Source organism: Silurus meridionalis, chromosome 16, assembly GCF_014805685.1.
Source record: "Silurus meridionalis isolate SWU-2019-XX chromosome 16, ASM1480568v1, whole genome shotgun sequence".
NCBI classification, from domain to species: domain Eukaryota; kingdom Metazoa; phylum Chordata; class Actinopteri; order Siluriformes; family Siluridae; genus Silurus; species Silurus meridionalis.
Window position 1 is genome coordinate 8,912,589 of NC_060899.1, and position 27,674 is coordinate 8,940,262.

The 27,674-nt window shown below is 37.6% G+C and overlaps 3 protein-coding genes across 5 annotated transcripts; all 3 read right to left on the reverse strand.

The window, feature by feature from the left end:
- Positions 1 to 417: 417 nt before the first annotated feature.
- ikbkg (inhibitor of nuclear factor kappa B kinase regulatory subunit gamma) lies at positions 418 to 13,228 on the reverse strand. Of its 2 annotated transcripts, XM_046869985.1 has the most exons (14): positions 12,944 to 13,228; positions 10,288 to 10,481; positions 8,320 to 8,606; positions 8,145 to 8,216; positions 7,109 to 7,291; positions 6,253 to 6,314; positions 5,999 to 6,046; positions 5,716 to 5,818; positions 5,510 to 5,625; positions 5,237 to 5,389; positions 4,095 to 4,173; positions 3,802 to 3,945; positions 2,905 to 3,088; positions 418 to 1,625 (listed from the first exon to the last, which is right to left on the reverse strand). In XM_046869985.1, the coding sequence occupies exons 2-14, from the start codon at positions 10,469 to 10,471 to the stop codon at positions 1,486 to 1,488; spliced, it is 1,755 nt and encodes a 584-aa protein (XP_046725941.1). In that variant the 5' UTR covers positions 10,472 to 10,481; positions 12,944 to 13,228; the 3' UTR covers positions 418 to 1,485. The 2 variants fall into 2 exon arrangements, with proteins under 2 accessions (XP_046725941.1, XP_046725942.1); XM_046869986.1 differs by lacking the exon at positions 5,999 to 6,046 and having other exon boundaries at positions 12,944 to 13,225.
- Positions 13,229 to 21,632: 8,404 nt separating this feature from the next.
- On the reverse strand, positions 21,633 to 23,180 carry LOC124399190. Of its 2 annotated transcripts, XM_046869957.1 has the most exons (4): positions 22,909 to 23,180; positions 22,504 to 22,786; positions 22,106 to 22,362; positions 21,633 to 22,071 (listed from the first exon to the last, which is right to left on the reverse strand). In XM_046869957.1, exons 1-4 carry the CDS (start codon positions 23,037 to 23,039, stop codon positions 22,050 to 22,052), a joined length of 693 nt encoding a protein of 230 aa, XP_046725913.1. In that variant the 5' UTR covers positions 23,040 to 23,180; the 3' UTR covers positions 21,633 to 22,049. The 2 variants fall into 2 exon arrangements, with proteins under 2 accessions (XP_046725913.1, XP_046725912.1); XM_046869956.1 differs by having other exon boundaries at positions 21,633 to 22,362.
- Positions 23,181 to 25,164: 1,984 nt separating this feature from the next.
- Positions 25,165 to 27,124, reverse strand: zgc:158296 (uncharacterized protein LOC791212 homolog). Its single transcript, XM_046870040.1, has 3 exons — positions 26,831 to 27,124; positions 25,644 to 25,831; positions 25,165 to 25,472 (listed from the first exon to the last, which is right to left on the reverse strand). The coding sequence occupies exons 1-3, from the start codon at positions 27,005 to 27,007 to the stop codon at positions 25,322 to 25,324; spliced, it is 516 nt and encodes a 171-aa protein (XP_046725996.1). The 5' UTR covers positions 27,008 to 27,124; the 3' UTR covers positions 25,165 to 25,321.
- Positions 27,125 to 27,674: the final 550 nt, after the last annotated feature.

Here is a 27,674-nt window from a genome sequence, read left to right on the forward strand (position 1 = left end):
TTTGGCATTTGCAGTGGTGGATAAACTACATAATTATTTTACTCAAATAACATTTTAAAAGTAGTACTTTTACTCAATCTTAAATATCAAACGTAAAAGTAGTGATCTATGAAAAGTATATTTGAATCATTTATGCAATTTACTGGGAGGTGGTAGCTCAGTGCTTAAGGCTCTGGGTTAGTGATCAGAAGGTCAGGATTTCATGCCCCCATATCGTGAAGATGCCACTCTTGGGGCCCTTAAGCAAGGCCCTAAATCCTCTGTGTTCCACAGGTGCTGTAACATGGATGAACGTGCTTTTTGCATGTAAAATTAATAAAGCACGTTTTTTTCTATCATTTGCTGAAACTTCTAAAAACCTCATTACAGTCAGGCTGAAACATCCTGATGGGCAATGAGTGAGACACAAACCTGATATAAATTTGCACTCTCTGATTGTGTGGTTTCATTTATTTATGCAGTATTATCACCTTCTTTTATTTATAAAAATGATGTTTCAATGCTCTGGCAATTTTTCTTTTACAAGAGTAACAGTCATGCCAATTGAGATTGTAAATTGAAGACACTTGTGAATTAAAGACAAAGTGGGAGACAGAGAAAGGCACACAGACAAACAAATAGAGAGACACACTTTAAATGTTTGTATTTCCCCTTGACAAGTCCTTATAACAGTAATTCAATATTTGCATTGTAACTGCTTATAGTTAACTAGATATTTGTAAATATGGACATAATTACAACCAAAGTTAAGAGGTGGACAGCAGTGTTCCAATCAGTAATCATTAAGAAAGTCATATTTATAATACCATGATGATAATCCTGTAACATTATGACAGGGAAAATGTCAACAAGAAAATTGAATCTCTATTATCAAATTAAATTTCCAAAGCTCCGACTTGTAATTATGACTTCAACGGAGGCTTGTGTGCAATTATTAGGTCAAGAACCTGCACCAGCTGCATTAAAGTAATATTCCTGCAGAAACCAATTTAAATTTCTGTTTTAATCCTTAAATCTCTCCATAATAATCTGTACAAAGTATTTAATACATTCAAGCAAGATAGACAATATTAACACATATGAATTCATACATTCAGAGAGACAAATAGCACATTTATAAAAGGACTGCAGACACTGACAGACTTGTGCTGTACATCCAAAAAAAACAAACAAAAAATAAAACGTGCAGTACGTAACCCTACACTGTTACAGAGCGGCAATACGTCTTTTCTAACAGATAACTAATATACTATGTCAAATAGTACACTGTAGACAGTTCTAGAGCCCCAAAATAAAATGTCAATTGCAACTGCTAGGAATCTTTTTTTTTTTTTCTTGGGCAGTTGCAAAGGCAATCATCAGGGCTGATCTTTTACAAAAAAAAAACATTTGTTCACGATTTATTTGTGCTTCGATTGTTTATGCTAAAGTTGCTGCGATGAGATTCAATCCGTACATCATGCTCTATTTGTGGCTCTCCTCTTCTCACTGGATACAATCCATGACGTGAATTTGCAGGGTGTCCATATCTGGAGCATTGTACTGACACTTAGGACATTGGTATTCGAGCTGCATCTCAGGGGCATTGCGATTCGGCGGTGGTATCCCTGCGCCTGGCATTATTGCTACCACAGAAGAAGACAAAAATAGACCAGTAAGACACAAAGAGTACAGATGTAAATAAAAATAGAATGCAATGCTTTGCAAATATTAAACCCATATTGTTATTCACAATAGAACATAGAAAACATATCCAGTGTTTAAATTACGGAAATGTACCATTAATAAAAAAAAAAGGTAGTTTTGAATTTAATGACTGCATCATGTTGCAAAAATGTTGGGCCTGGAAAATCAGGTTTTAGTAAAAGTGTTACTAAAAAGCAACAGCTGGAATAACTAATGAGATTACAGGTCAGTAACATGATTGGGTATAAAAAGGTATCTTAAAGATATCCTTGAACAGATGGGCAGAGGTTCATCTGCAAAAATCTATAATTTGTGGAATCATTTAGAATAATTCAACATAAAATTGCGAAGGCTTTGAATTTCATCATCTACAGTACATATAAAAATAATTCAGAGAATATGGAAAAATCTGTGAACAAATAAATCTAAATTCTTTTTGGAAATTACAGTAGAATTGTTTACATGCTGTCTTTGCACCTCCTTGCTGCTGTTTTTTTGCACTACATTGTTCTGTTCTGTTTGTATTCACTGCTGGGTATAGTTTTTACATTTCTCCTTACACAGTACTGTATAATCAAGTACACAGCAGGTTTACTAGTCGGCGCTATACTTGTTTTTTTGTCTTTTGTCTCGTCTTGTGTTGTCTTGTTTTGTCTGTCTGCACTGTTTTTTTGTTTGCACTGTTTGCACCAGGTTGCACTCGATGCACTTTATGTTTGTGTTGTAGCTCTATGCTGTTGTTGTTTTGTTGTTTAGTGCAGCACCAGGGTTCCGGAGGAACGTTGTTTCATTTTTACTGTGTACTGTGTACCACTGTGTATAGCAAAAATGACAATAAAAGCCTCTTGACTTGACTCTTGACTTGGAAACCATGGATGCCATGTCCTCCAGACTAAAGAAGAGAGGGACCATCCAGCTTATCAGTTCAAAAGCCTGTATCTCTGATGGGGGCATTAGTGCCTGTGTTTCAGTCACGTTGCTGCTATCGATTTCAAAATGAATAAAATACATTTTTAATTATGACTTATTTGTCCTTCCATAATATGGTGCATCTGATATGTTTTCTATGTTCTACTTTGAAATAAATTTGGGTGTATGAGATGTGCAAATCATTGCATTCTGTTTTCCAAGAGGAAAAACTCTGAATGAGACATGACTTTTTACTTGGTATAGTGAACATAGGATTAGAAAGTGATGGCAGATATTAAAAGTGCATACCAGGTGCTGGCAGGTGTGCAAGAGGTCTGTAGCTATCCATGTGCCTTTGCTGCATCTTCTCCTGCTTGTGGAGATTGAGTTCAGTCAGTGTCTGATTCAATTTTTCCTGCAGCTCCTCCTTCTTTTGGTTGAGCTCCTCTCGTGCTCGTCTCTCTGCATGGAAGTCTGACTTATAAATCTCCGCCTAAGAAAGAGCATGTGTATAAAGAAATAGGAGCATTTAGGGGTCAAAAACATCACATTAAATGAGAATGCTGTACAGACAACTGTCACACTCAATGTAGAATTTCTACACAAAGCTCCTCCAATATATTCCAAATACAAGGGAGAGCTATAAAGGAAAAAAAAAAGCTATTTGTAATTGTTTGTTGATTAGCTAAACTGCCAACGAAAGAAATGCAAGCCTGAACCAAAAAAAATCCCAGATTTTTTTGCATAAATCTTGTTTAGGAATAGTGCCAGTGTGGATCAGGTCTGCAGGAATAAAGCCAATGTTACACAAATCGTGTTAAGCATGCCTGCTTCCTTTATGTTTCTTATCAGTGTGGCCTTTTACACACACGGTATTTTTGGCGTTTAATTTGGTTTTATTATTTTTGTCACATACAGGAGATGTTCAGATGTGCAGCTTTGTCTAATAAAATAGGAGCAGAAAAATACAGCCATGCTAAAAGTTTCCACTTTATTACTCCGACTCAACCACTGCTGTTGTTTAAGTATGTTGTAAACTTAAAGAATTGAAAAAATTATTAAAGAACACATGAAACTGCTTTCAAAGCTTTAAAACATTTACAATCAAGACAAACATTTCTTCTGCACAAATCAAGGTAAGAGTAAGAAAACATTTACTAATGAGGGATGCATGTGTATTTGTCTGAGAGGCTTTTGTTTGCTGACCTGTGCTGTGAGCACTTCAACGGTCTCCTGTAATGACCTCAGCTGCTCCAATTCTTCTTTGAGTTTGTCGATGTGGCTTTGCTTCAAGGCTAATGCTTTTTCAGCATCTTCTAGTCTGAGAAGAAGCGTCTCTGTCTCTCCACTCTGACACAGGAACACATACAAAGAGAAAAACAAAAGAAAAAACATTTTTCTTCTTCTTGGCAATCAGACCATCTGAGCTACTCAGTTTTCTAACATGTAATCACTTTAGAAACACAATTAGTTTCAAAATGATCAACATTTTTACCTACCCTTTGATCAGTTTTCAGTTTGGTGTCATAATCCTGAAAGAGACAGGTGTAAGCACGCTGGAGTTGAGCTAGCTTCCTCCTAGAAGTGACCAAAAAACAGCAATAAAAGTAAAACATTCAATTTTCATTAAAGTGACTATAAACAAAAGCAAGAACAAATTCATTTATATTTATTTTGCTGTCAATATTACATTTATTTTAGATTCCGAAAGCAGATCCAGCTGTGTGTGTGTGTGTGTGTATGCCGCATTTTCAGGAGCCGCTACTTTTTTCCCCACGCTTTGAACCCCGCGGCTTAAACAACGAAGCGGCTAATTCATGGATTTTCCAGGGTTTTTCCCGGTTTTACAAGCTTCATGCTGCCAAAAAACTGAGCCCAATAACATTAGACCAATGAAATTGCCGAACGGGTTTAAGGTGAATCAATGAAACTCTTTATATTAAATCGGGTGCGCTCTCACTGAATCGGGCCGCACCACATTATAAATATGGATGATGTTCCTCTGAGGTTTGACCTGCCGCTCACTCGCACTGTCTACTGGAAATGTGAATCATTCGTCACGCTGAAAACAACCGGGCATGAAAAAACGCACTTCACCTGTGTTCTGAGCTGCACGGCATCGGGAGAAAAGATTCACCAATGGTGATTTTTAAACGCACGACAATGCCAAAGGATAAACTTCCAAGAGAAGTTGTTGTGAAAGGAAGGAGGAAGACAGTGAACAATGATTTTCTTGGTAGGCCACTGTTTAGATACAAGCCTTGTAACAGACACTGTCTTTCGTTAAATAGTTTCAGTGTAGACTGCGGCTTATAGACAAGTGCGGCTTATTTATGTTCAAAATAAAAATCTTTGTAAAATTCAGTGGGTGCGGCTTATATTTGGGTGCGTTTAATAGTCGGAAAATTACGGGGTGTGTGTGTGTGTGTGTGTGTGTGTGTGTGTGTGTGTGTGTGTGTGTGTGTGTATATATATATATATATATATATATATATATATATATATATATATATATATATATATATATATATATAAATATATAAATAAACAAACAATCTGCAAAATGAGTTCAGTGCTCTAATAAATCACTGTAACACCACCCTCCTTCTTGTCCATGTACCAGTAGAAGCTGAGGTCTTACCTCTCCTCCACAATGACAGCCCGTTCTTTTTTCAATGCTATCTCCAAGTTCTGAGTCTGTAAAAGGAACTTGTCCACGGTCACACAATGCTGCTTCTTTTGCTCCTCCATGTCCCGCTCCAGAGTCTGGAGAGCCTCTGTCTTATTTAGCAGACTAAAGGGGGGGGGGAGACACATCAGCATGATCAGGCATGTGTGTTTAAACAATTGCTTTTGTGTGTTATCCGTGGTACACACAACCCTCAGACATGCATGTGTGCATATGTTCACTCACCTTTCTTCTAAACGTTTTTTTTCTTCTTTACTTGTATCCAGGGATCTTTGGTGCTCATTCAGTTCACTAAGTAGAGAAGTGATCTGAACCCTCAGAGTCTCACTGTCCTTGGTCAGCTGCAATACAAACAAAATAGAGTTTACTGCCGTTAACTGTAAATGTCCAAGTGAAATTCAAAAGACAAAAAGCAGTTTCTTTGAACATACCTGAACACATTCCTTCTCCTTCTGTTTGAGTAGAGCCTCAGTTCGATCTCTTTGGATTGTGTTCTGTTCTAGTAGATTCAGTTTTTCCTGAAGCTCTCTATACCTATTCCAAAATACAAATACATAGCATATACATCCAAATAAACACTTGTTACTAATGAGAACCACATTTAATTATGTTCCTTTTTTTAAAAGAGAGGACATGCTCTAAATGGACCAGTGGCAACTCAACAAAGGGAAGGAGGTACTGTACATGCACACAGTGAAGCACAGCTCTCCTCACCTGCCTTGAGTAGCCTGAAGCTGCTCTGTTAGTTTAGCCAAGTGAAAGCTAAGCAGACACATGGAGTAGAAGGTTATGACGAACTTCATTAGTTCTAAGAAATAGTCACTAAGAGAAAGTTTCATTTACAGTAATCAAGACAAGTCTGGATGGTGTCAAAACTCTTACAGAACCCACACATGCAGTGTCTTTATTGGCACAATGAAACATAAATAAATACATAAAAAGTGCAGAAAATGGTGCTAAGCCTGTACCTTTCCGGAGAGACAGTATAAGCATTTGTTTTCTGTAAAGTCTCCTCTGTTACAGCATCAGTCTATAAAAAAACAACAAAACAAAAAAGTGATTCAAGCAAATTTTCAAACTTAATGATGGTGATTTCTATACACCAAGAACAATTATATGTACACACTCACACACACCAAACTCTTTACCAGAAATAACTGTACACTTCATGCAATTAACCAATCAGCCAATTATATTACTGCAACACAATGCATGAAATCATGCACATACATCTAATGGTCAAAAAAAGAATGTGGACCCCTGACTATCACACCCATATGTGCTTGCTGAATATTTGATTCTAAATTTGGTCCCCATTTGCTTCAATTCCCTCCACTCTTCTTGCACTAGATTCTAGCATGGCTGCAATGATTTGTGCTCATTCAGCCACAAGAGCATTGGTGAAGCTAGAAACCGGCATATGGCTAAGTGGTATTGGGCATTTCAGTTACATCCTGAAAGTGTTTAGTTGGGTAGAGATTGGTATATTATACGATATTTCAATGACAGCAAGTTTCCCAGGCCCTGTGGTTGCAAAACAAGCATAAATCATCACCCCTCCATCAATATGCGTAACAGTTGGTATAAGGAATTTGAGGCGATCTGGAAATCTTTCCCAGATAAATTAGCAGCAACAAGTGCTTGACTTATGATCGTGGCTGAGGTCCTTTCTTGGCATTAAGAAGACACACCATATTTTTGCCATATCACTTGCTCCCATATATTTATTTCTCATAATACACTTGTGGCAATAAAACTAAAACATAAGCACATAAATAGGTCCGGTCATTTGGCTTAGCAGAAGTATTTAATCAATGAAAGCACCTGCTGTGTTAGTTTTAGGCGTAGCTGGTCCACAGTATTCAGAAGGCGTTCATTCTCTTTTTCACGCTCCATTTTCTCCTTCTCCAGTTCCTCATTTTTCCTCCTAAGCTCTCTCATTCCTTCCTCAAGCTTCTCTTTGTGACCCTTCAGTATCCTTAATATTTCATTAGATCCTTCGTTAGGCTACAGAACAAAGAGGTGCATGTTAGCAAACCGGCAACACATATTTCATACTCATAAGCAAGAATGTGAACTGAAACCAAGAACAAGTGTCCTTTGTCCTTCTCCTCCAACTACAACCAAGAGTAAAATCCATGTTTTACTTAGTAAAAGTATTTGCAGTGCAAAATCATTTATTAACATGTGATTCCAGTTAAAATTTATTACTATACGTTTGTTTATTATTATAGAAATCAGAGTGACTCCAATTAATTGTAATAATCAAGTAACCAGTAACTGCTACGCTTCTCACGTGATTGTAAACATTGCTTGATATATGATTAATACTGCTGTGGGAAATGTACGCTCAGCTAATAAAAGTTTTGAAAACCATTTAAAACTTGAAGCAGTAAAGAATATCACCTTTCATTATTTTAGAAGAAAAGAGCAACACATAGCAATTTAAACCTACGGCCAAAAGGGAAGACATTTTTCAGGCATCACCCCGCTTTAAAAGGTTGAGAGGGTGCTGACAGGTTTACCTGACAGGCCCTGAACACCAGCCCACATGGCAACATTTCACCAAAAATGGTAAGATAGCACTTTAAAAATAACTATTTTCACTAGATCCCTACACACAATTACATTTATGGCATTTGGCAGATGCCCTTATCCAGAGTCACTTACAGTTATCTCAATTATACAACTGAGATGATAAGGGTGAGGGTCCTTGCTCAGAAACCCCCAGCAGTTGCAGTTCAGTGATGCTGTAATTTGAACTCACAACCTTCCCATCAGAAGTCCAAGGTTTTAACCACTAAGTTACCATTGTGCTTCCACTGTGTGTGGTGTGTAGCGAAAAGCATGTGTTCTTTACCAAACTTCGAGGCATTGCCTGTCTTTCAGTGTCTTGTTCTGCATCAACCTTTTGCTCAGTCATGACTAAGCCCTGGTAATAAAAGGTAAAAACACACAAACAGGATTCAAGTTGTGGACAATTTGGATTAAATCATGTAATTAATGTTTAAAAAACATCATCTGTGTAGACTTACATTCGGGTTCTCTGTCAGTCCATTAGTATCTGTAGAAGAACTCTCTTGGTTGCGATTTTGACATGCCGTCTCTGTTCCGACAGCAGTGCTTCGAGGTTCTACATGACTATCACTGGTGTTGAGCTTGCCCAGCAAGTTCTTATTTTCCTGAGCCAGTCGTTCGACCAAAGAACGTGCCTCACGAAACTTGCCACTGAGAAATTCTCTCTCCTCCCTAGATCGTCGCTGCCATCCCTCCATCTCCTCACATCTGTTTTTCAGAGCATCATTGCTCCTCTTTAGGGCCTCTAAAAGAAAGTCACATAGCTGGTACTTTTCAACTGTGTCTGCACACCTTTCACTGCTATAGCCTTTATATTCATTTACTGCACATATATTTACAAACATACATACATATGTATGTATGTATGTGTGTAATAATAAGTGAACACAACATGCAGTTTTAGATGGTTTTTATTATTAAGGTTTTATTATTTAGAAGGTTTCTATTATTAAGGGAAAACAAAATCCAAAACTACAATGAACCTGTGTGGAAAAAGTGTTTGCCCCCAAACCTAATAACTGGTTGGGCCACCCTTAGCAGCATTAACTGCAAAACAAACTGTTTGTGATAACTTGCAATGAGTCTGTTACAGCGCTGTGAGGAATTTTGGTCCACTAATTTCTGCAGAATTGTTGTAATTCAGCCACATTGGAGGGTTTTCGAGCATGAACCGCTATTTTAAGGTCATGCCCAAGTATCTCAATAGGATTCAGGTCAGGTCCTTGACTAGGCCACTCCAAAGTCTTCATTTTGTTTTTCTTCAGCCATTCAGAGGTGGACTTGTTGTGTGTTTTGGATCATTCTCCTGCTGCAGAACCCAAGTTCGCTTCAGCTTGAGGTCACGAACAGATGGCCGGACATTCATCTTCAGGATTTTTTGGTAAACAGCAGAATTCATGGTTCCATTTATCACAGCAAGTCTTCCAGGTACTGAAGCAGAAAAACAGCTCCAGACCATCACACTACCACCACTATATTTTACTGTTGGCATGATGTTCTTTTTCTGAAACACGGTGTTACTTTTACGCCAGACGTAATGGGACACACACCTTCCAAAAAGTCTCGTCAATCCACAGAGTATTTTCCCCAAAGTCTTCAGGATCATCAAGATGTTTTCTGGCAAAACTGAGATGAGCCTTTATGTTCTTTTTGCTCAGCAGCAGCTTTTGTCTTGGAAATCTACCATGCAGACCATTTTTGCCCAGTCTTTATCTTGTGGTGGAGTCATAAACACTGACCTTAACTGAGGCAAGCAAGACCTTCAGTTCTTTGAAAGTTGTTGTGGGGTCTTTTGTGACCCCTGTTCCATGTTTTTGATTTGTGAATAATGGCTCTCACTGTGGTTCGCTGGAATCCCAAAGCTTCAGAAATGGCTTTATAGCCTTTTCCAGACTGATAGATATCAATTACTTTCTTTCTCATTTGTTTCAGAATTTCTTTGGATCTAGACATGCTTTCTAGCTTTAGAGGATCTTTTGGTCTACTTCACTTTGTCAGGCAGGTCCTATTTAAGAAATACTTTTGATTGTGAACAGGTGTGGCAGTAATCAGACCTGGGTGTGGCTAGAGAAATTGAACTCAGGTGTGATAAACCACAATTTTAACACTTTCACACACGGCAATGTAGATTTGGATAAAAAAAAACTTCATTTAAAAACTGCATGTTGTGTTTACTTGTGTTATCTTTTACTAATATTTAAATCAGTTTGACGATTTGTGAACATTGTGTCAAACATACAAAAAAAAAAATAAATCATGAAGGGGCAAAAAATTTCACACCACTGTGTGTATATATATGCATTTTGTTGCTGTGTACCTGTACTATGCAATGACAAAATTGTATCTCTCTATGTATCTATCTATAAAGTGTATCTGAATACAACTGACACTGTATTAGCAATTTTAGATAAAATGTCTTTCTATACCTCGTAACTGGTGGTTATCCGAAAGAAGTCGGTTGACCACTTCATGTCCAGCTAATTCAGGTGGCACCCTTAGTGATCCTTGAGAACTGGTGGTTAGTGAGCCTTGGCTGGCAGCCCCTACTGCCTCCTCTCCTGCCATGTCCCACTGGAAGGCGCTGTCCCCGTAAGGCTGGGGCTGGACCATGACCTAGGACCTACATCACACAAAACACCTGTTTCTGTATGGTACCAATGAACAATTTACCTTACCTTCAAAACCTCATGGTTAGTAAAAGCCTGTGTGTGTTTTTGAAATACTGCTTACTAATTTCAGATCCATTAAAGTGCACAAGACATGATATGCAAGGCATCATTTGATTCCGCTTCCTTTCAAAACAGAAAGTCTAAGATTTTGTCACAAAGTGCTTATTTGATTTCCAAAATCTAAACAGACTCAACAGTGGCTTAGCAAATTGACTATGTAAGATGCTACAAATTTAAAGCAAGTTTTTCAACTTATACTGGCAAGCTAAACAGCCTCTTGGTATGTCAAAATACTTGCTAGATGCTATTAGATTAAGCCGTACATGGTGTCCAAAATGCCTCCATATATAGAATATTGAACACACTTTAGCAAAATGACTAACAAATTTTAACGTTTATATTTTCCCCAGAAAGCCTTTAATAATTAAATTTATTACTACAAAGAAAAAAAAGAACATACTTAAATCATTATCATAGCTGAATTGTCAGGCTGTCGCAAAGAAGAGATGGATTTTAAAAAAGAAGCATGACAACACACACATCACGCACACAACACTTAACAAGCTTGGAGCCAAAGCTCGGAGTCATGCCTATGCCACTTGTTGGTAAATGCACAATCACGTGGAGCAGGCGACCCCAAACTACGGCCCGTCGCCACATTTGAAACGGCACTCTGAACGATGCCAAAAACGTTTTAAAATTAAAATTTTAAAATATATTTTACTCATATCATATCTGTGCTTGATATTAAAGGTTGACTTTCAAACTAAAATTTCTCGTAGTTATTAACAAAACCAAATTATTTGTTAGATTCAGCTGCCAACCAACAGTATGGTACATTCAACATAAGGTAAATGTTTTAATTTCAATAGCAATGAATATGGGAAAATGTCATTATGATAGTAATAATGCTATTTAAATAGCCAAATTAAGCATTAGGAGAAGAATAATAAATACATTTAATATCCAAATAAAATCTCTACAATTATACTTGAAGTCACTCCGGCTTATGTAAATTTTCTGTTACAGAACGACCTGGCTTTTAATTGAAGTAAGGAAAAATTATGTGGCCATAACACACAAAAAAAAGGTTGTCTCTCTGAGGGCCTATCTCATGATTTTGGAAACAGCTAACAAATGTGCAACCCTGCAAAGAAATTAACGAATAAACACATTTTCTACACACAAGTGATTGCAGCTGAATGCTGATACAATGCACAAGTGCAACTTCGTAATCGACCCAGGCTTGTTACTAAAAAGCATGTGAACATATTCTAGTAGGTATTTTATTAGATGCGAAAAAATTGGGAGAGGATAATGCAAAAGAATTATCTTTGGCTTGCCCATACCCGATGAAGAATATCTACAAAACACACTAGATGTACATGTGTGTGCGCGCACGCAAGATCAATAAAATCATTTGCAAGGCTGAAAACATAATTGAAAACAAATTGGACAGATTGGAGACAGTGAGGGGGCAACAGGTCACTGAACAAACTCTTGTCAATCCTGGAAAATCCATCCCACCCATACAGAGGCAGCAGAGTTCATTCTCCAACAGACTGATTCAGCATCGCTGTCGCAAAGAACAGTTCAGGGAATCATTCCTACCTTATGCCAATGCAGTGTACAATGATTTAACTCTATGTAACCGATAATAAACACAACTTATATACATATTTCATTATTCATTGTCACTTTACACAGACATACATACACACACCAACAATTTGCACATTTTTATGTTGCAGCATCTGCAATATTGTATTTATTTATTTATATAAGTTACAATTATTTAGTTACATTCTGATTTTCTGTTTGTGTAAATTTCTGCTGCTGCAACGCAAACAAAAGTCTAAGTGTGTGTGTGTTTGTGTGTGTGTGTATCTAGGGTATCAGGAAACTGATAAAAAAAAACCAGCTATAATTCACGATTCGAGTCTTCACATGTTACATATTTAGACCTTAACCTACATTTGCTCACCTGTTAAACCCCAAAACGTACGGGATATAAGGTTTGTGTAAATGTCACCGATGAGAGAAATCAAACGTACAAACATCCATTTCGGGCTTGGTTTCATCAGATCTACCCACCATCAACCAAACTTTACCGTGGCTAAAATAGACAGTTACCTGAATTACATTATCTGATATTCACACAAACGTAAATAATAAATAAACAATCCTCACGAGTCACTGGGTGACATTTCTCTCGCCGGCTAGCTATATTATTCAGCTAGTTGACTAGCCTCCTGATTAGCAAGACAAAAAACATCAACTACACCGTTAAAAACACATTAACAACCCAAGTAACAGCGAAAAGAAAACAAAGGACAATGTGGAATGGAACAAAATAAAAAGAAATACCACACAAAAAGACAGCGAGGCGTTACCCAGTAGTGTTACCGCGTACCTTAAAAGCTTGAGCCGAGTTAGCCAGTTAGCAAAACAGATAGCTAACTTAGCGTTGCTCGGAGTGCGGAAGACTTGTTGAGGCGGCAGAAAAGCGTTGACGAACCCCGCAACGCTAACACGCCTTAGTGGCTAACAATGACCAACATCTTCTTGTATCATATTTAAAATAATCGCCCCTGACACGCTCGCATGCTAGGGCTACTCAATACAAGCGGCTCGTGTAGGTGAAGAGCTCGTAGGAATTCCCCTGGTTTCTTCCGCACTTCATCACAGCAGGGCTGCACCGCCGCACAACACTGTCACTACCCGTCCTGCGTCCCCTGCCCGACACGCACTGCGCATGCGCACGGGTACTTGGCCTGAATTTTCTATGCACACACGTTCACTCCTGTAACACAGCAGTCCCCGACCACCAAGCCGCACAGCAAAAATACATACTTCATTTTTGAAATGTTATATTTTAATGACTTTTTCAGCCTGCAGGCAAAATAGCATAAAAAAACAATTCCCCGCACTTGTTTCAGTCGCAGTTTTTTTCCCCATGCGTTAATTAAGCTCACACCCATCCTGCATTATGGTGAGTTACATTTTCATTATATTTGTAATTAAATTAACAATGAAATCATACAATATGTATAGTAGTAATATAGTATGCACCTTATTGCGTGTGACAATAGACTGTAAATGTATTAAAAAGAAAAAACTGAAATACCACATGTACATAAGTATTCAGACATTTTGCAACCACGTGAAAATTTGTTAAGGTCGTTGCTGAGGTGTTTCTACACCTTGATTGGCGTCAAACGAACTGCCCGGAGGACAGGACTGTTGAAAGAAACAGATCTGGGGAATGCGACAAAAAATTCTGCTGCACTGATGAATCGTAAGAACACAGTGGCCTCCGTACTGTAAATCTTCAATAGAAGAAGTGTTGCTTTCCTAGACATATTAATGAGCTAGCATCTGGGTCATAGTGAGCAATCAGGATGAAGACCATGGACCCAATGATCACTCTGAATGAGCTCCAGAGATACTGTGTGGAGATGGGACAAAGTTCCATAAGGACAACCATCACTGCAGCAATCCACCGATCTGGGCTTTATGGCAAAGTGCCTCTCCTCAGCACTCCTCTTTGGTCTGATGAAACCAAGGTTGAACTGTTTGGCCTCAATTCTAAACTATATGTCTGGAGGAAACCAGGCACCATCCCAACATTTAAGATGGTGTTGACAGTATCATGCTGTGGGGGGTGTTTTTCAACAGCAGGGACTGGGAGACTGGTCAGGGTTGAGGGAAAGCAGAATAGAGAAAAGTACAGCGATATCTTTAATAAAACATTTCACAATGCTCAGCACATCAGACTGTGCCAAAGGTTCATGTCCAACATGACAATGACTTTGACGGCTTAGGGACAACTCTATGATTGAACATCTGGGTATAGTTACATCCTGAGTATAGTTACATTCACCAACCCCATCTAAATGGCAGAGGAGGCAGAGTTGCAGCTATTTATAATAATAATCTAAGAGTCACACAAATGACTAAACACAAATGTAAAACATTTGAAGTTCTTTACACCAACATAAAATATTCGGTGTCCAAAAGCAGGTCCAGTCAGTCAATTCCATTAATTATTATTTATAGACCCCCATGGCCCTACTCTGATTTTCTACTAGAATTTGCAGATTTCATCACAAATTTAGCTACTTCTTTAGACAAGTCATTAATTGTTGGTGACTTTAATATTCATTTTGATAATCAGGAAGACTCATTAAGAGCAGCAGTTGTGTCCATTCTAGATTCAGTTGGAATTAATCAAAATGTTATAGGACCAACTCATAGTGGTGGACACACTCTTGATTTGTTGTTAACATTCGGATAAAAAATAAAAAATGTAGTCATATTTCCACAGTCTGAAGCTATTTCAGACCATTATCTCATCTCTTTTAGAATCTGCCTCAATCATTGCATTTGTACCTCACCACATTACAGTGTTAAGTGTACATTCACGTCAGCTGCAGCAGCGCGTTTTATTAATAATATTCCGGAAGTTACGATATTAAATAGATCTCTATCTGACCCCGCAGAGCTCGACTGGGCCACTGAATACATAGAATCAACGTTATGTTATAGTCTGGATGATGTAGCTCCCCTTAAGACCAAAATGATCAGGGGGAAAAAAGTAGCACAGTGGTATAACGCTCAAATGCGCACCTTAAAACAGGCCACTCAGAAATTAGAACGTAAATGGCGTCAAACAAAATTAACAGTATTTCAAATAGCATGGAATGAGAGCCTTCTAAATTATAGAAAATCTCTTAGTGCTGCTAGATCAGCATATTTCTCCACCCTCATAGAAAATAACAAGCATAATCCTAGATTTATATTCAGCACGGTAGCAAAATTAACAGGAAATAAAAGCACTGCACTAACATGCACACCATCATTAGGTAGTAATGATTTCATGAACTTTTTTAATAATAAAGTTGAAAACATCAGGCAAGAAATCCAGACGATTCATATAAATCCAAATTAATAAAAAAGTAACCCTGTAGACAGCAGTGTAATTATAACAATCAATTACAAAGCTTTACTCCTATTCATGAGAATGACTTAATTTCATTTATTTTCTCATCAAAATCATCAACCTACATTCTCGATCCCTTGCCTACAAGTTTCCTCAAACAGATAATTCCAGAGGTAATTGAACCTGTTTTAAAAAATAATAAACTCTTCCATTAGCACTGGTTATGTACCTAAATCCTTCAAACAGTTATCAACCCCCTAATTAGGAAACCCAACCTTGATCCATGTCAGCTGTCCAACTACAGGCCAATATGAAATCTCCCCTTTATATCCAAAATTTTACAGCAGTTATGCTCACATCTACTTATGAATAACATTTTTGAAATGTATCAGTCAGGATCTAGGCCTCATCATAGCACAGAGACGGCACAATTTAAGGTGGTAAATGACCTGCTATTGGCCTCTGATCAGGGTTTTGTCTCTTTACATGTTTTGCTCGACCTTAGTGCAGCTTTTGACACCATTGATCACACTATACTACTTGCTAGACTTGACAACGTTGCTGGAATAAAGGAAACAGCTCTCTCTTGGCTCAGGTCTTATTTGACTGATCGCTATCAGTTTGTTGATGTAAATGGTAAATTCTCCACATTTTCTGAGGAAAAGTTTGGTGTTCCACAAGGATCTGTCTTAGGCCCACTGCTTTTCTCTTTATATATGCTGCCTCTGGGGGAAATTATACATAAACATGGTATTTGCTTCCATTGCTATGCTGATGATATGCAGCTGTATATTTCAGCAAAGCCAGATGAGTGCGATCCGCTTAACAATGTTGAGGAGTGTGTGAAGGACATTAGACAGTGGATGCTTGATAACTTTCTTCTGCTCAACTCAGATAAGACAGAAGTACTTTTACTAGGACCACATGCAGCTAGAAGCAACCATTCCAAACCATTACGTAGCATCTCTGGATGGTGTTTCTGCGTGTACAGCTGTCAAAGATCTTGGTGTGATTATTGACCCTTGTCTTTTCTTCGAGGCTCACCTGATTAATATTACCAGGATCTCCTTCTTTCACCTTAGAAATATGATGTCGTTACAGGATGCAGAAAAACTAGTTCATGCTTTTATTACATCTAGATTAGACTACTGTAACGCTTTACTGTCTGTGTGTTCGAGTAAGTGCATAAATACGCATCAGTTAGTTCAGAATGCAGCAGCAAGAGTCCTCACTAGATCTAGAAAATATGACCACATCACCCCTGTTTTAATCAGTCTACACTGGCTCCCAATCAAATCTCGCATTGATTATAAAATACTACTACTGACGTATAAAGCACTTAACGGTCTCGCACCGCAGTATCTGAGTAAACTTCTGTACCAGTATGATCCTCCATGCCTACTTAGATCAAAAGGTGCAGGCTATTTGTTGGTACCTCAAATAATGAAGACTACAGCAGGGGGCAGATCTTTCTCTTCTAAAGCCCCACAGTTATGGAACAGCCTTCCAATCAGTGTTCGGGACTCAGACACAGTCTTGGTGTTCAAGTCGAGGTTGAAAACGTATTTATTTAGTCAAGTCTTTTATAAGTAGATTTTTTTTTTTAGGTAAAGGCGCAGATCTGGAGGGAACATGGATATAGAGTGTTTGGTGAACTGGGATATTTGTATGCTGTCGTCCCCTCACTTTCACACGTTCATTCAGGTTTGTTGACGGTGGTGTGGTGGGTCGTCTCTTATCCCAGAGATCCCTCATGTCTGTTTTACCTTCTGGTTCTCCCTTTTATCTATGCTACCATAGCGAGTCTTGCCGGAGTCCAAACTGCACAGTGATATTAACTTTCATACAACAAAGACACATAATAATCCATATCCTTCTCCTCCTGTTACCCCTCTTCTCTCTCTCTCTCTCTCTCTCTCTCTCTCTCTCTCTCTCTCTCTCTCTCTCTCTCTCTCTCTCTCGGTCGAGTTAAACACGCTCCTGAGGTTCCAGTGACCACTGTTCCTGCCCATTCCCCCCTTCGTGGATCTTCCCACTTCGTCCAGGCCTGCCTCTGGATAGTGTTCTTTTCGATTGGAGGCCACTCTGTGCAGCTTGGGACGGTTTCTCATCAATGCCTTGGGTGGTTCCATGAAATTCCAGAGTAAGAACGGGCACTTTAGTGTATGGATTAGACTGTAGCTAACAGCTACATTCACTCAGGACTTCTTTTTGCTTCTGATCATCTTCACTGTACCCCGCAACATCGTATATCTGTTATAAATGGACAGTCGGTGCAACCCAGATGAGGATGGGTTCCCTCTTGAGTCTGGTTCCTCTCAAGGTTTCTTTCTTATGCCATCTCGGGGAGTTTTTTCTTGCCACAGTCGCCACCGGCTTGCTCATCAAGGACAAACTTACTTATAAAGAACATATTCATTTTTTAATCACCACAATTTCTGTGTAGAGCTGCTTTGAGACAATGTTTATTGTTAAAAGCGCTATACAAATAAAAATGAATTGAATTGAATTGGAAAGACCTGAAAATGGCTGTCCACCAACAGTCCCCATCCAACTTGTCCCAGCATGAGAGGATTTGTCATTAAGACAGATGAAAATCCCCCAATCCAGGCTTCCAAATCTTGTTGCATCATACCAAAAAAGACTTGAGGCTGTACTTAGGTGCGTCAACTAAATATTGAGTAAAGGGTCTGAATACATATGTACATGAACTATTGTGAAGGGAACAGCTAGAACAATCAGTGAATGTGTTATTAGTGTTATTTTTTGCAAGGCAAAAGTAAAGTGAAGAGTAAAAATGTAGCTTATGTGGATCAGATGCTTCTTCAGGGTGTGGTAGGGTTGCTTTGATGCTGAAAGCTACAGAGGCAGAGGAAAGAGTGTGGCGGTGATAAGAATGTGTGTGTGTTGGAGGGGGTGAGTAGTTGTGATAAACTGGGAGAGGGAAAGTGAAGGACACAAATGAATCATCTAAAAAGTGTAGCAGGGAAACATTGATTTCTACAGCTGAGGAAGGTCAGCTGAAGAACAGGTTGTCTATTGTGTGTTAGAGTGCAGTCATTAAAGGTTCTGTTTAAAAGTGTACAAGAATGAGCCGAGGCGAGCGGTTTCAGAGCTTGTCAGAAATAAGACTGAAGTCCCCAAGGAGAATGCAAAAGACTAAGGAGGATGTTTTCTATGTGCTGTTTTTGGACGTTCTACTGGCTAGGCAATATATATCAGCATTATGAAGATAGAAGAGGTAAAACATGAATTTTAAATGATGTTATAATTAAATAAGACCCATGTAAAAGTACCATTATTGGGACAGACACAATCATGCACACCAAAGAAATGACAAATGGGCTAAGAAATAGTGCACAAAGACATATGTAGTACAATCAGTAGTCAACTTTAGGCTAAAAGCTTTAATATCACTCTTACATCCTCTAATTTCTAGTACAAGGCTAAATATTTGACTGAATATATCTTTAGTCAAAACTGCATAGATTCCTTTTACAGACACTTGGGAGCTGGAGCAGAACTGTGGTGGTGGAGTTGGAGTGGGGTGGATCCTCATCACTTTCTCTTCATAGTCATCATCATCTAAGTACTCATCAGACATCATGATGACTATATAGCATCAGATCACACAAATATTTACAAACATGCCTTCAAATCAGTTATTCATACATTTTTTAGAAGTGATGGATGTGATTTTTAGAACTGACAGGGGCTGTCTGAACAACTAGTCGACTGACTGCTCTTCTGTATTATTAGGCTCATTTAGAAGGTGTGGATGTAGGCAGGCCCATTCATCAGTTATATAAATAACTAACACAGACAGGCCTATTCAATAAGTAAATAAATAATTATATCCTTTCATTGTATAAAAAACATCCCCATTACAGGAAATGGTGACGTTAATGGAACATACACATGATATAAAACTGATATAATATAGCTGATATAACAACTGATCTGCAATAATCATTTTTCTTTAGCAGACTTATGGTGTAACACATGCAGCAGGCTTATAATGTATACAATATAGTTATAGCACATAATTATGAAAGCAACAAAAATTAAAATAATGTTAATACTGAAATGTTAGATATAAAAATGTATACACTGTATAGACAAAAGTATTGGGACACCTATCGGAACAACTGTTGCCACAAAGTTGGAGGCACACAACTGTATTTGGATATAGGAAACAAAAATGTCCCAAAATGTTCCTGCACACAAAGCAAGCTCTATCTAAATATGCGTTACATGGGTTGTGTGGTCTGCTATAGAGCTCTGACTTCAACCCAACTGAACATTTCTGGGATGAATTGGAACACTGACTGCACCCACACTCCAAAATTGAGTCAAATATCCTCCAAGAAGAGTTCAGGTTATTATACCAGCAAATGGGGAATAAATGTGGAATGGAATCTTCAACACACAAATGCAAATCTTGTTGGCAGAAGGGCAAAATAAAATGTGCCAATATAATGTATATAGTAAAAAAATTAAAGAATCATTGATTAGGCAATCAAACTTGCACATTGCAATAAAATTTGATCATCAAGAATTCATTTAAGTAGAGAAATATAGTACACAATAAGTATATATATATATATATATATATATATATATATATATATATATATATATATATATACAGTGGAACCTCGGGTTACGAATTTAATTCGTTCCGGTACTTTATTCGTAACCTGAAAAGTTCGTATCCCGAGACAAATTTCCCCATAATAATGAACAGAAACTTTGGTAATTCGTTCTGGACAACCAAAAATATTACTTAAATAAAAATAAAGGCAATATTCACTAATATTATTTACTTTTAACATGTTATATTAAAATCATACCACATAAAAACATACAAAAGAGGAAAACATCTTTACCGGGTACTTTCCCTTTGAGAAGACTCGCTGCAGGAGACGACGTTCGTAGAAGGGAGAAGGAGGGAGAGTTATTGTTTGGAAGGAGAATCTTATTATATTATATTATTTATATATTATTATATATTATATTATAGAATATTAAAGACAGTGTTATTAACACGACGCTGAGACAATTGTTGCATTAGAGGGAAAATGAGAGCTGTTTCTTTAAGGCTACTATCAGTTGGTATTGAAGTCCAGAGTGAAATTCATTATGGGTATTGTACTTCGGAAAAGACTGTAACCCTGCTAATCTATCTTCATAAAAACAAGTAAAGTGGTTATGCATCGGCTAATGTTGTCCATCTCATCATTCCACGAGCATCAACTAACGAGTTGTTACGCTGCCGCCGGGAAAAGTTCAAGCGGATAAGTAACACGATGCTCTCGCTAGGGACACAGGACGCTAACTGATGTGACGAGCTGCATGGATAGAGCAAAAACAACTAACTTGCCTGCGATTTTTTGGTGAGCGACGTTCGTATCCCGATATATTGTTCGTAACCAGGGCAAAAATTTTGATGAACTGCGATTCGTAACCTGAATTATACGTATGCGGGCGTTCGTAACCGAGGTTCCACTGTATGTATATATATATATATATATATATATATATATATATATATATATATATATATATATATATATATATATTAGATGTCTTATATACATTGCTGTTTGCACTTCTGGTTAGATTCTAACTGCATTTCAGTAGCCCTGTACTTGTACTCTGTGCAATGACAAAGTTGAATATAATATAATCAAAATAAATTAATTAATTACAGTTTTTCTCAAATGCTAAAACACTTTTTTACAAACAAAATTTCATAAACGTTTCCTCCATGTTCCCCAATGTCTAAACACAACACCCTTTTCTAAAGCTACATAAACACAACCACACCTTCTCACTTCAAAACTCAAACTTTCACACCAACAGAGCAGCTCGAAGCTTTCAAAAATGTAAACACTATACACATCATTACACACTACAGCAAAACAATTGAAAACACAATGCTCAATTTGTGAGAAGGTTCTTTGTTTCATAACTGCCAATGCATATTTTTGAAACTTTACAGTAATGGATGTTCTTAGATTTCTGCAGAGGATTAGGCATTTAGATTTGAGAGTTTCATATGAAGAGTATAATTCTATAGTAAATTCTGCATGTACACTACTGTAACACAACTCAATGCAAAAAACAGAATCTATTGCACACAACAGTACTCTTGAAAACATGATCAGGGTGTGAAGTTTTTTTATTTACTTTATTCACACCACACACACACACCACAATCACTGTGCGGCATCATGTCGCTTAGCTGCATCAGGCCACATCACCTCATCCACATCGCAGGCTATATTGTCTCTTGCCAGGCACCGTGGGAAAAACGACCTGGAATGGCGAATCCATCCTTGGAAGGCCTCCACTGGGATGTCAACACAGGCCAGCTCCATTGCCCTTAGGAGGTCCTCTCTAGTGTATGGTTGTCTGTCATAAACCTTCCATCTCTATGATGAGAAGAACTCCTCTATAGGGTTCAGGAAAGGGGAGTAGGGTGGCAGACAGACGTTTAAAAAGTGGTTACTGTTGGTGGTGAACCACTCTCTGATTTGGTTTGTTTTGTGAAAGCGTACATTGTCCCAAATGATCACATAAATTTGATGTGCGGGCCCAGGATGGTGTTGTTGGCGGTCCAGGAGGATGTCTTTTAGCTCCTCTAGGAAGGTGAGGAGACGTTGGGTGTTGTAAGACCCAAGGACAGCATGCCGGTGGACAAGCTTCTTCAAACCCATGGCCGCACAAAGAGTAATATTACCCCCCCATTGGCCAGGAACCTCAGTGATGGCTCTTTGGCCAATGATGTTACGGCCTCTTTGCCTTCGTTTCTGCAGGTTGAAGCCAGCCTCATCCAGGAAGAGGTACTCATGAGGTCTGGCCATCGTGTCCAACTGTAATATCCTCTGTGAAAATGTGAAAGTGCACAGGTGTTCAGAACAACAGTCAATCAGGTAGTGATGTAGTGTAGTGTAATGATGTAATGTAGGCCACTGAGCAACACATTATGTCCACTAACTGCACTGTGAACATGGATGTATACTTACTTGCACATACTCGTAACGTAGGTCTTTGTGTCGCGCAGAGTTGCGCTCAAAGGGAACCCTATAGGCCTGTTTCATCCGCATCTTTTGGCGCCGGAGAACTGGGTCTATTGTGGCCAAGCTGACATCATCAATGCTCTCAAATTTGACATTATCGGCAATGACTTTGTCTCTGATCTCCCGGAGTCTGATGAGGTTGTTCTCACGAACCTTATCCACAATGAGGGTTTCTTGTGCCGCTGTAAATATGGCAACCCTCCCACCTCTATGTGGCATTCTTTCAACTCTAAAGAAAGAAACATGTGTTGTCAGTTTTACAATACAGTAACAACTGATTTGAAACCAATAGACTACTTTCACAGGCTTGTAAAATTGTATTGTGACAAAGAAAGCAACAGAGTACAATACCTGTTGTGTTGTCTGAATGCCCTGATAATGGTGGCCACGGTGAACCTACTCAGGTTTGGACGGACTCGTAGTCCTGCTTCAGCCATTGTCATGCCATGGACAATGACATGGTCAATGACTGTTGCTCGCATCTTGTCCGTAATGATGGTGCGAGGTTGTCTTGCTCTCCCTCCTGGACCTTCTCCTCTCCTTTGTTGGCCTGCTCCTCTTCCTCCTCTGATTTGAACTCCTCTTCCTCGTTGGCCTGCTCCTCTTCCTCCTCTGATTTGAACTCCTCTTCCTCGTTGGCCTGCTCCTAATCTTCCATGGCCAGCTCTTCTCCCTCCTCTGACTTGAATTCCTCTTCCCCTGACTCTGCCTTCATCCATTGTGTTTGTTTGGAATCTTCAGCAAACTGTGCACTCTGAACTTGCTTTTGTACATGTGGTCACAGAATTAGCAACAAGTGTCTTTAATTTTGAGTCATTGTGTGTAATGAATGACGCCAGGTGTGGCAAGCATTTTGCATCACATAAACTTTTATTTGAGAATATGAGCAGAGTTCTTTTGCAACTTGTGTTTTAGCAAAAAAAATGTGTTAAGATTTATGAGAACGGAGGATTGTGTTTTGTGAATTGTGTCTTCATGTGAAATGTGTTTATGATATTGGAAAATGATGGCTAGATTTAGTAAATGTGTTTAGACAACTGGTCATTTGGTTTAGAGGATTGGCTTTTGTGTTTTAGCATTTGAGATAAACTGTACTAATTTAAATCAACTTAACTCAATTGTTTGTGCCAAATCCTTACCATTAGAGGGCAGCAGATTTCAGTTTTTGTACTTGAGGTTTTTCCTTTTGTTCCAAGGAATGGCTGTATTAGGAGTATCTAGGTGTTGACCCAGGTCCATGACAAATTTCATTACATTTTATTTGAGGAGTATGTCACAGAAGTGCATAAAAAGTAAAATATTTAAAAGATATAGGACTGACATTATTATAATACTGGTAATACTCAGCAGTAAAATAAAAATTAAATGTTTTGCCCCTTTATCCTTGGGGTAACAAAAAAATATATATATTTAAAAAAGCATTATTAACACAGTTTAATGGATTACAAATGTATTCTTTTTTCTAATACTGTGACAGCTACTATTTGAATGGGCACTGGGTAAATCCTTCTGCAGTATAAGAAACAATATAGAAATATGATCAACTTTGATAAAGCTGAAGCCATCATCAGAGAAGTTACAGTTTAATATGGCAGGGGAAATGTATATTTATTCAGGGTTATTAATTATACCTGTTACCTTGGTATTTTCAATTCAATTTTCAAGCGTTAAGATAAATTTGCCCCGAAGTGAAATCATCTTATTAATTGTAATGGTGTAATGATGACTCAAAAATACATCACCACCACCACTGTAGTAAATGCTAAATAAATACTAGTCGCTGTGATGAATTCAGTAAAACAAACATTATTAGCACTGCTGTCCTACACCAACTGGAAAATAGCAGAATGCAAAAGTTGCTTTCCATAGGTGTTTGTGTAATCTGTTTACACTGTGTTCTTAATCATAAAGATGTAGAGTTCAGAGAAAAAAGGATAGAGATAGGTTACCATTATCAGTGTTTTCAAAAAGAATTCATTTGAAATAGTAGTATAGAGGAAACTTGAAACTGTGGAGCAGATACATTAATAACATAACAGCAGGATATAAATATAAAACACAGCTTATGTACTGTGCCATAAATATAGTTTATTCATGTCTATTACAAAACTTCAGACTGCCACATACATGATTCACAAACACATAAGAAGAAGAAGAAGAAAGAAAGAAAAAAGATGAAGTAATAAAGCCACGTTCTAAAAGGGATATATTCATTAATTAATCTGGATTTATTAATTCTAATATAGAGAAACACTAAAAACAGAGTGAAAGCTACTGCATATCCATCGTACATTACTTTATGACTATGCAGTTAAACCTTTGATACCAGCGTTCTATACTTTAAAGCAAGTATTTAATCACAAATGATTTAACCACCAATACATTTTCCCTGATGACAGAAAATAAGTTTATAATGTGGAAATGAGCATAAACAGGTCTTTTAAACACAGCAACAGGAGAAAACACAATGAATTCACACACAGACATTGAAGGCCAAACAGATAAATCTCCAGAACACCAGGCCAAGTTCAAGGATTTAAACTTAAAACTTTTAAATTTGGTATATCAAGCCACATAGTGACCAAAAAGCTATATAAACATTTCTTATATTCTATTTCTTTACACTACAATGTAACCTTATTTAAGGCTAACAGTTTACTGAACCTTGCAATACTGTACATGTTTCAAATGTCGAGGTATGTGTGCTGAAATAAACAAAAAATGATTGGTTTGATGTACTGAGTACATTTCTTCACTCTATGCCTCATTCATTAGAGAACAGTACATATATTCCTCTGCAGCAGTGAGCCGCAGACATGCAGAGTGGCATGATAAAGATATTCACCACACTCATCCACAGGGACCTCACACAGGGCAAACAGGTATGACACACTTGAACACAGGGCATCAAACACCTTCGAAAAAGAAAGTGAGATGCAACAAAACTGTAAGAAGTCATGTTATATGAATTCATGTTACAGTTAGCATTCTGAAATTGATATTACATGATAATGCATTGCTTTTCGTTAAGTATAAAAATGCAAAAGGACAAGCAAGTGAACTGTAATTCTGAGAATTAACCTTACCAGATGTGTAAGCAGGCCAGCAGTGCAAAAAGGCAGCCTGAGAGGCAGGAAACGGGAATCGAGAACAGTGTTGTGAGGCAGCGGTAACTCCAGATTCGTGCTGACTCAAAACCAATGCTACTGTAAACCCAAACCTTTTCATAACTTTGGGGAGAGGCTGGCTCAGCCAAAACGTCACTATACTCCACCTGTAGCATCAACAAGAGCAAGCAAATAACATACAAAAGAGAAAAAACATTTTTATTTTTATTACTTAATATATATGTACACACCAGGGATGTAAGTAAATATGAATCGAAAGTGCACTGTTTGTTTTGTTTGGTGATAAAGTTTGTTAATTATCCTTCTGAAGGACAGTTAGGCCAGCTAAAGGTTTTAATAAATACAAAGCTTGTCTGAATTAACAAGCATCCAGATAATTAGATTGTGAGTTTTAAAAAAAGATTACATTTATAAATGTAAACATGAACAATGCATTTATAGCATTTATTTATCTTTTTAGTAAAGTTTTAGTAAATGCCGGTTTAGGGTGACGGTGGTTTTTTTGTTTTGTTTTTTCGGAAACACAACAAATTACAAAACTACTTAATAAATAATATTTAAAAATAGGTCTAAAACATAATACCTTCAAATCCTGTCAGAAATGTTAACATAAAAAATAACAATATTTATATGATATATAAATGAGATGAAAGCAATTATCTCTCAATCAGCTCAACTTTCTGAGGTGGAAATGAGATAGTAAGTAAAAAGCTACCAATATGAATGTGACAAGTGGTAATTTTGCAGGTTACCTTCACTTTTTCACTTATTTTAAGTAAGTAAAATGCTTGTTTTTAAATGCTACAAAATGTCTGACATATAGTATACGGTTGAACTGAGCAGGACTTGAAGGCAGCATTATTATAGATACAGATAGGAATAGTCGGGGCACTAAAACGATATAAATGCTGTTGCATTAAAACCCTAATATACACAAGCCTAAAACAATGTTTGTTATGTACTACATTAATATGTCGCTACTTAAATAAAATAAACCCAAATCAATTGATTAAAGAAAAAAAAAATAACATCTACATAATGAAAAAAGATAAGTTGGTTTAATTCAGAGCACCTTAGAATATATATTTAGTCAAAACTTTGCATAGATTCCTTTTGTTTTCTTTTTGGATATTTAATGCTCTCACCCTTAAGTGGTGGTTAACGCCATATGGGTCTCTGGTTTCACCATGGCTTACAGACACTTGGGAGCTGGAGCAGAACTGTGGTGGTGGAGTTGGAGTGGGGTGGATCCTCATCACTTCCTCTTCATAGTCATCATCATCATCTATTTTGCACTCCACTAAGTACTCATCAGACATCATGATGACTGCATAGCATCAGATCACACAAATATTTACAAACATGCCTTCAAATCAGTTATTCATACATCATTTAGAAGTGATGGATGTGATTTTTAGAACTGACAGGGGCTGAACAACTAGTCGACTGACTGCTCTTCTGTATTATTAGGCTCATTTAGAAGGTGTGGATGTAGGCAGTCCCATTCATCAGTTATATAAATAACTAACGCAGACAGGCCTATTCAATAAGTAAATAAATAATTATATCCTTTCATTGTATAAAAAACATCCCCATTACAGGAAATGGTGACGTTAATGGAACATACACATGATATAAAACTGATATAATATAGCTGATATAACAACTAATCTGCAATAATCATTATTCTTTAGCAGACTTATGGTGCTGACACATGCAGCACGCTTATAATGTATACAATATAGTTATAGCACATAATTATGAAAGCAACAAGAATAAAAATAATGTTAATACTGAAATGTTAGATATAAAATGTATACACTGTATAAACAAAAGTATTGGGACACCTATCAGAACAATTGTTGCCACAAAGTTGGAGGCACACGTATTTTTTTGGATGCTGTAGTATAAAATGTACCCCTTCACCTTAACTGTTAAATTCTGTAAAGCCGCTTTGAGACAATGTCTGTTGTGAAAAGTGCGATAGAA

What these genes read in the sequence shown, in the direction of transcription:
- ikbkg (XM_046869985.1), bottom strand. Translation starts at nt 10,471, where the DNA reads ATGGTCCAGCCCCAGCCTTACGGGGACAGCGCCTTCCAGTGGGACATG. An exon ending in CTTCAGGCTACTCAAGGCAG is followed by an intron (nt 5,819 to 5,998) that starts GTGAGGAGAGCT and finishes ATTTTGGAATAG; the next exon opens with GTATAGAGAGCTTCAGGAAA. An exon ending in AAAAAACGTTTAGAAGAAAG is followed by an intron (nt 5,390 to 5,509) that starts GTGAGTGAACAT and finishes CCCCCCCTTTAG; the next exon opens with TCTGCTAAATAAGACAGAGG.
- LOC124399190 (XM_046869956.1), bottom strand. Translation starts at nt 23,039, where the DNA reads ATGCGAGCAACAGTCATTGACCATGTCATTGTCCATGGCATGACAATG. An exon ending in GCATTCAGACAACACAACAG is followed by an intron (nt 22,787 to 22,908) that starts GTATTGTACTCT and finishes TTCTTTCTTTAG; the next exon opens with AGTTGAAAGAATGCCACATA. An exon ending in TACGTTACGAGTATGTGCAA is followed by an intron (nt 22,363 to 22,503) that starts GTAAGTATACAT and finishes ACATTTTCACAG; the next exon opens with AGGATATTACAGTTGGACAC.
- zgc:158296 (XM_046870040.1), bottom strand. Translation starts at nt 27,007, where the DNA reads ATGATGTCTGATGAGTACTTAGTGGAGTGCAAAATAGATGATGATGAT. An exon ending in GCGTTAACCACCACTTAAGG is followed by an intron (nt 25,832 to 26,830) that starts GTGAGAGCATTA and finishes TTGATGCTACAG; the next exon opens with GTGGAGTATAGTGACGTTTT. An exon ending in CTGGCCTGCTTACACATCTG is followed by an intron (nt 25,473 to 25,643) that starts GTAAGGTTAATT and finishes TCTTTTTCGAAG; the next exon opens with GTGTTTGATGCCCTGTGTTC.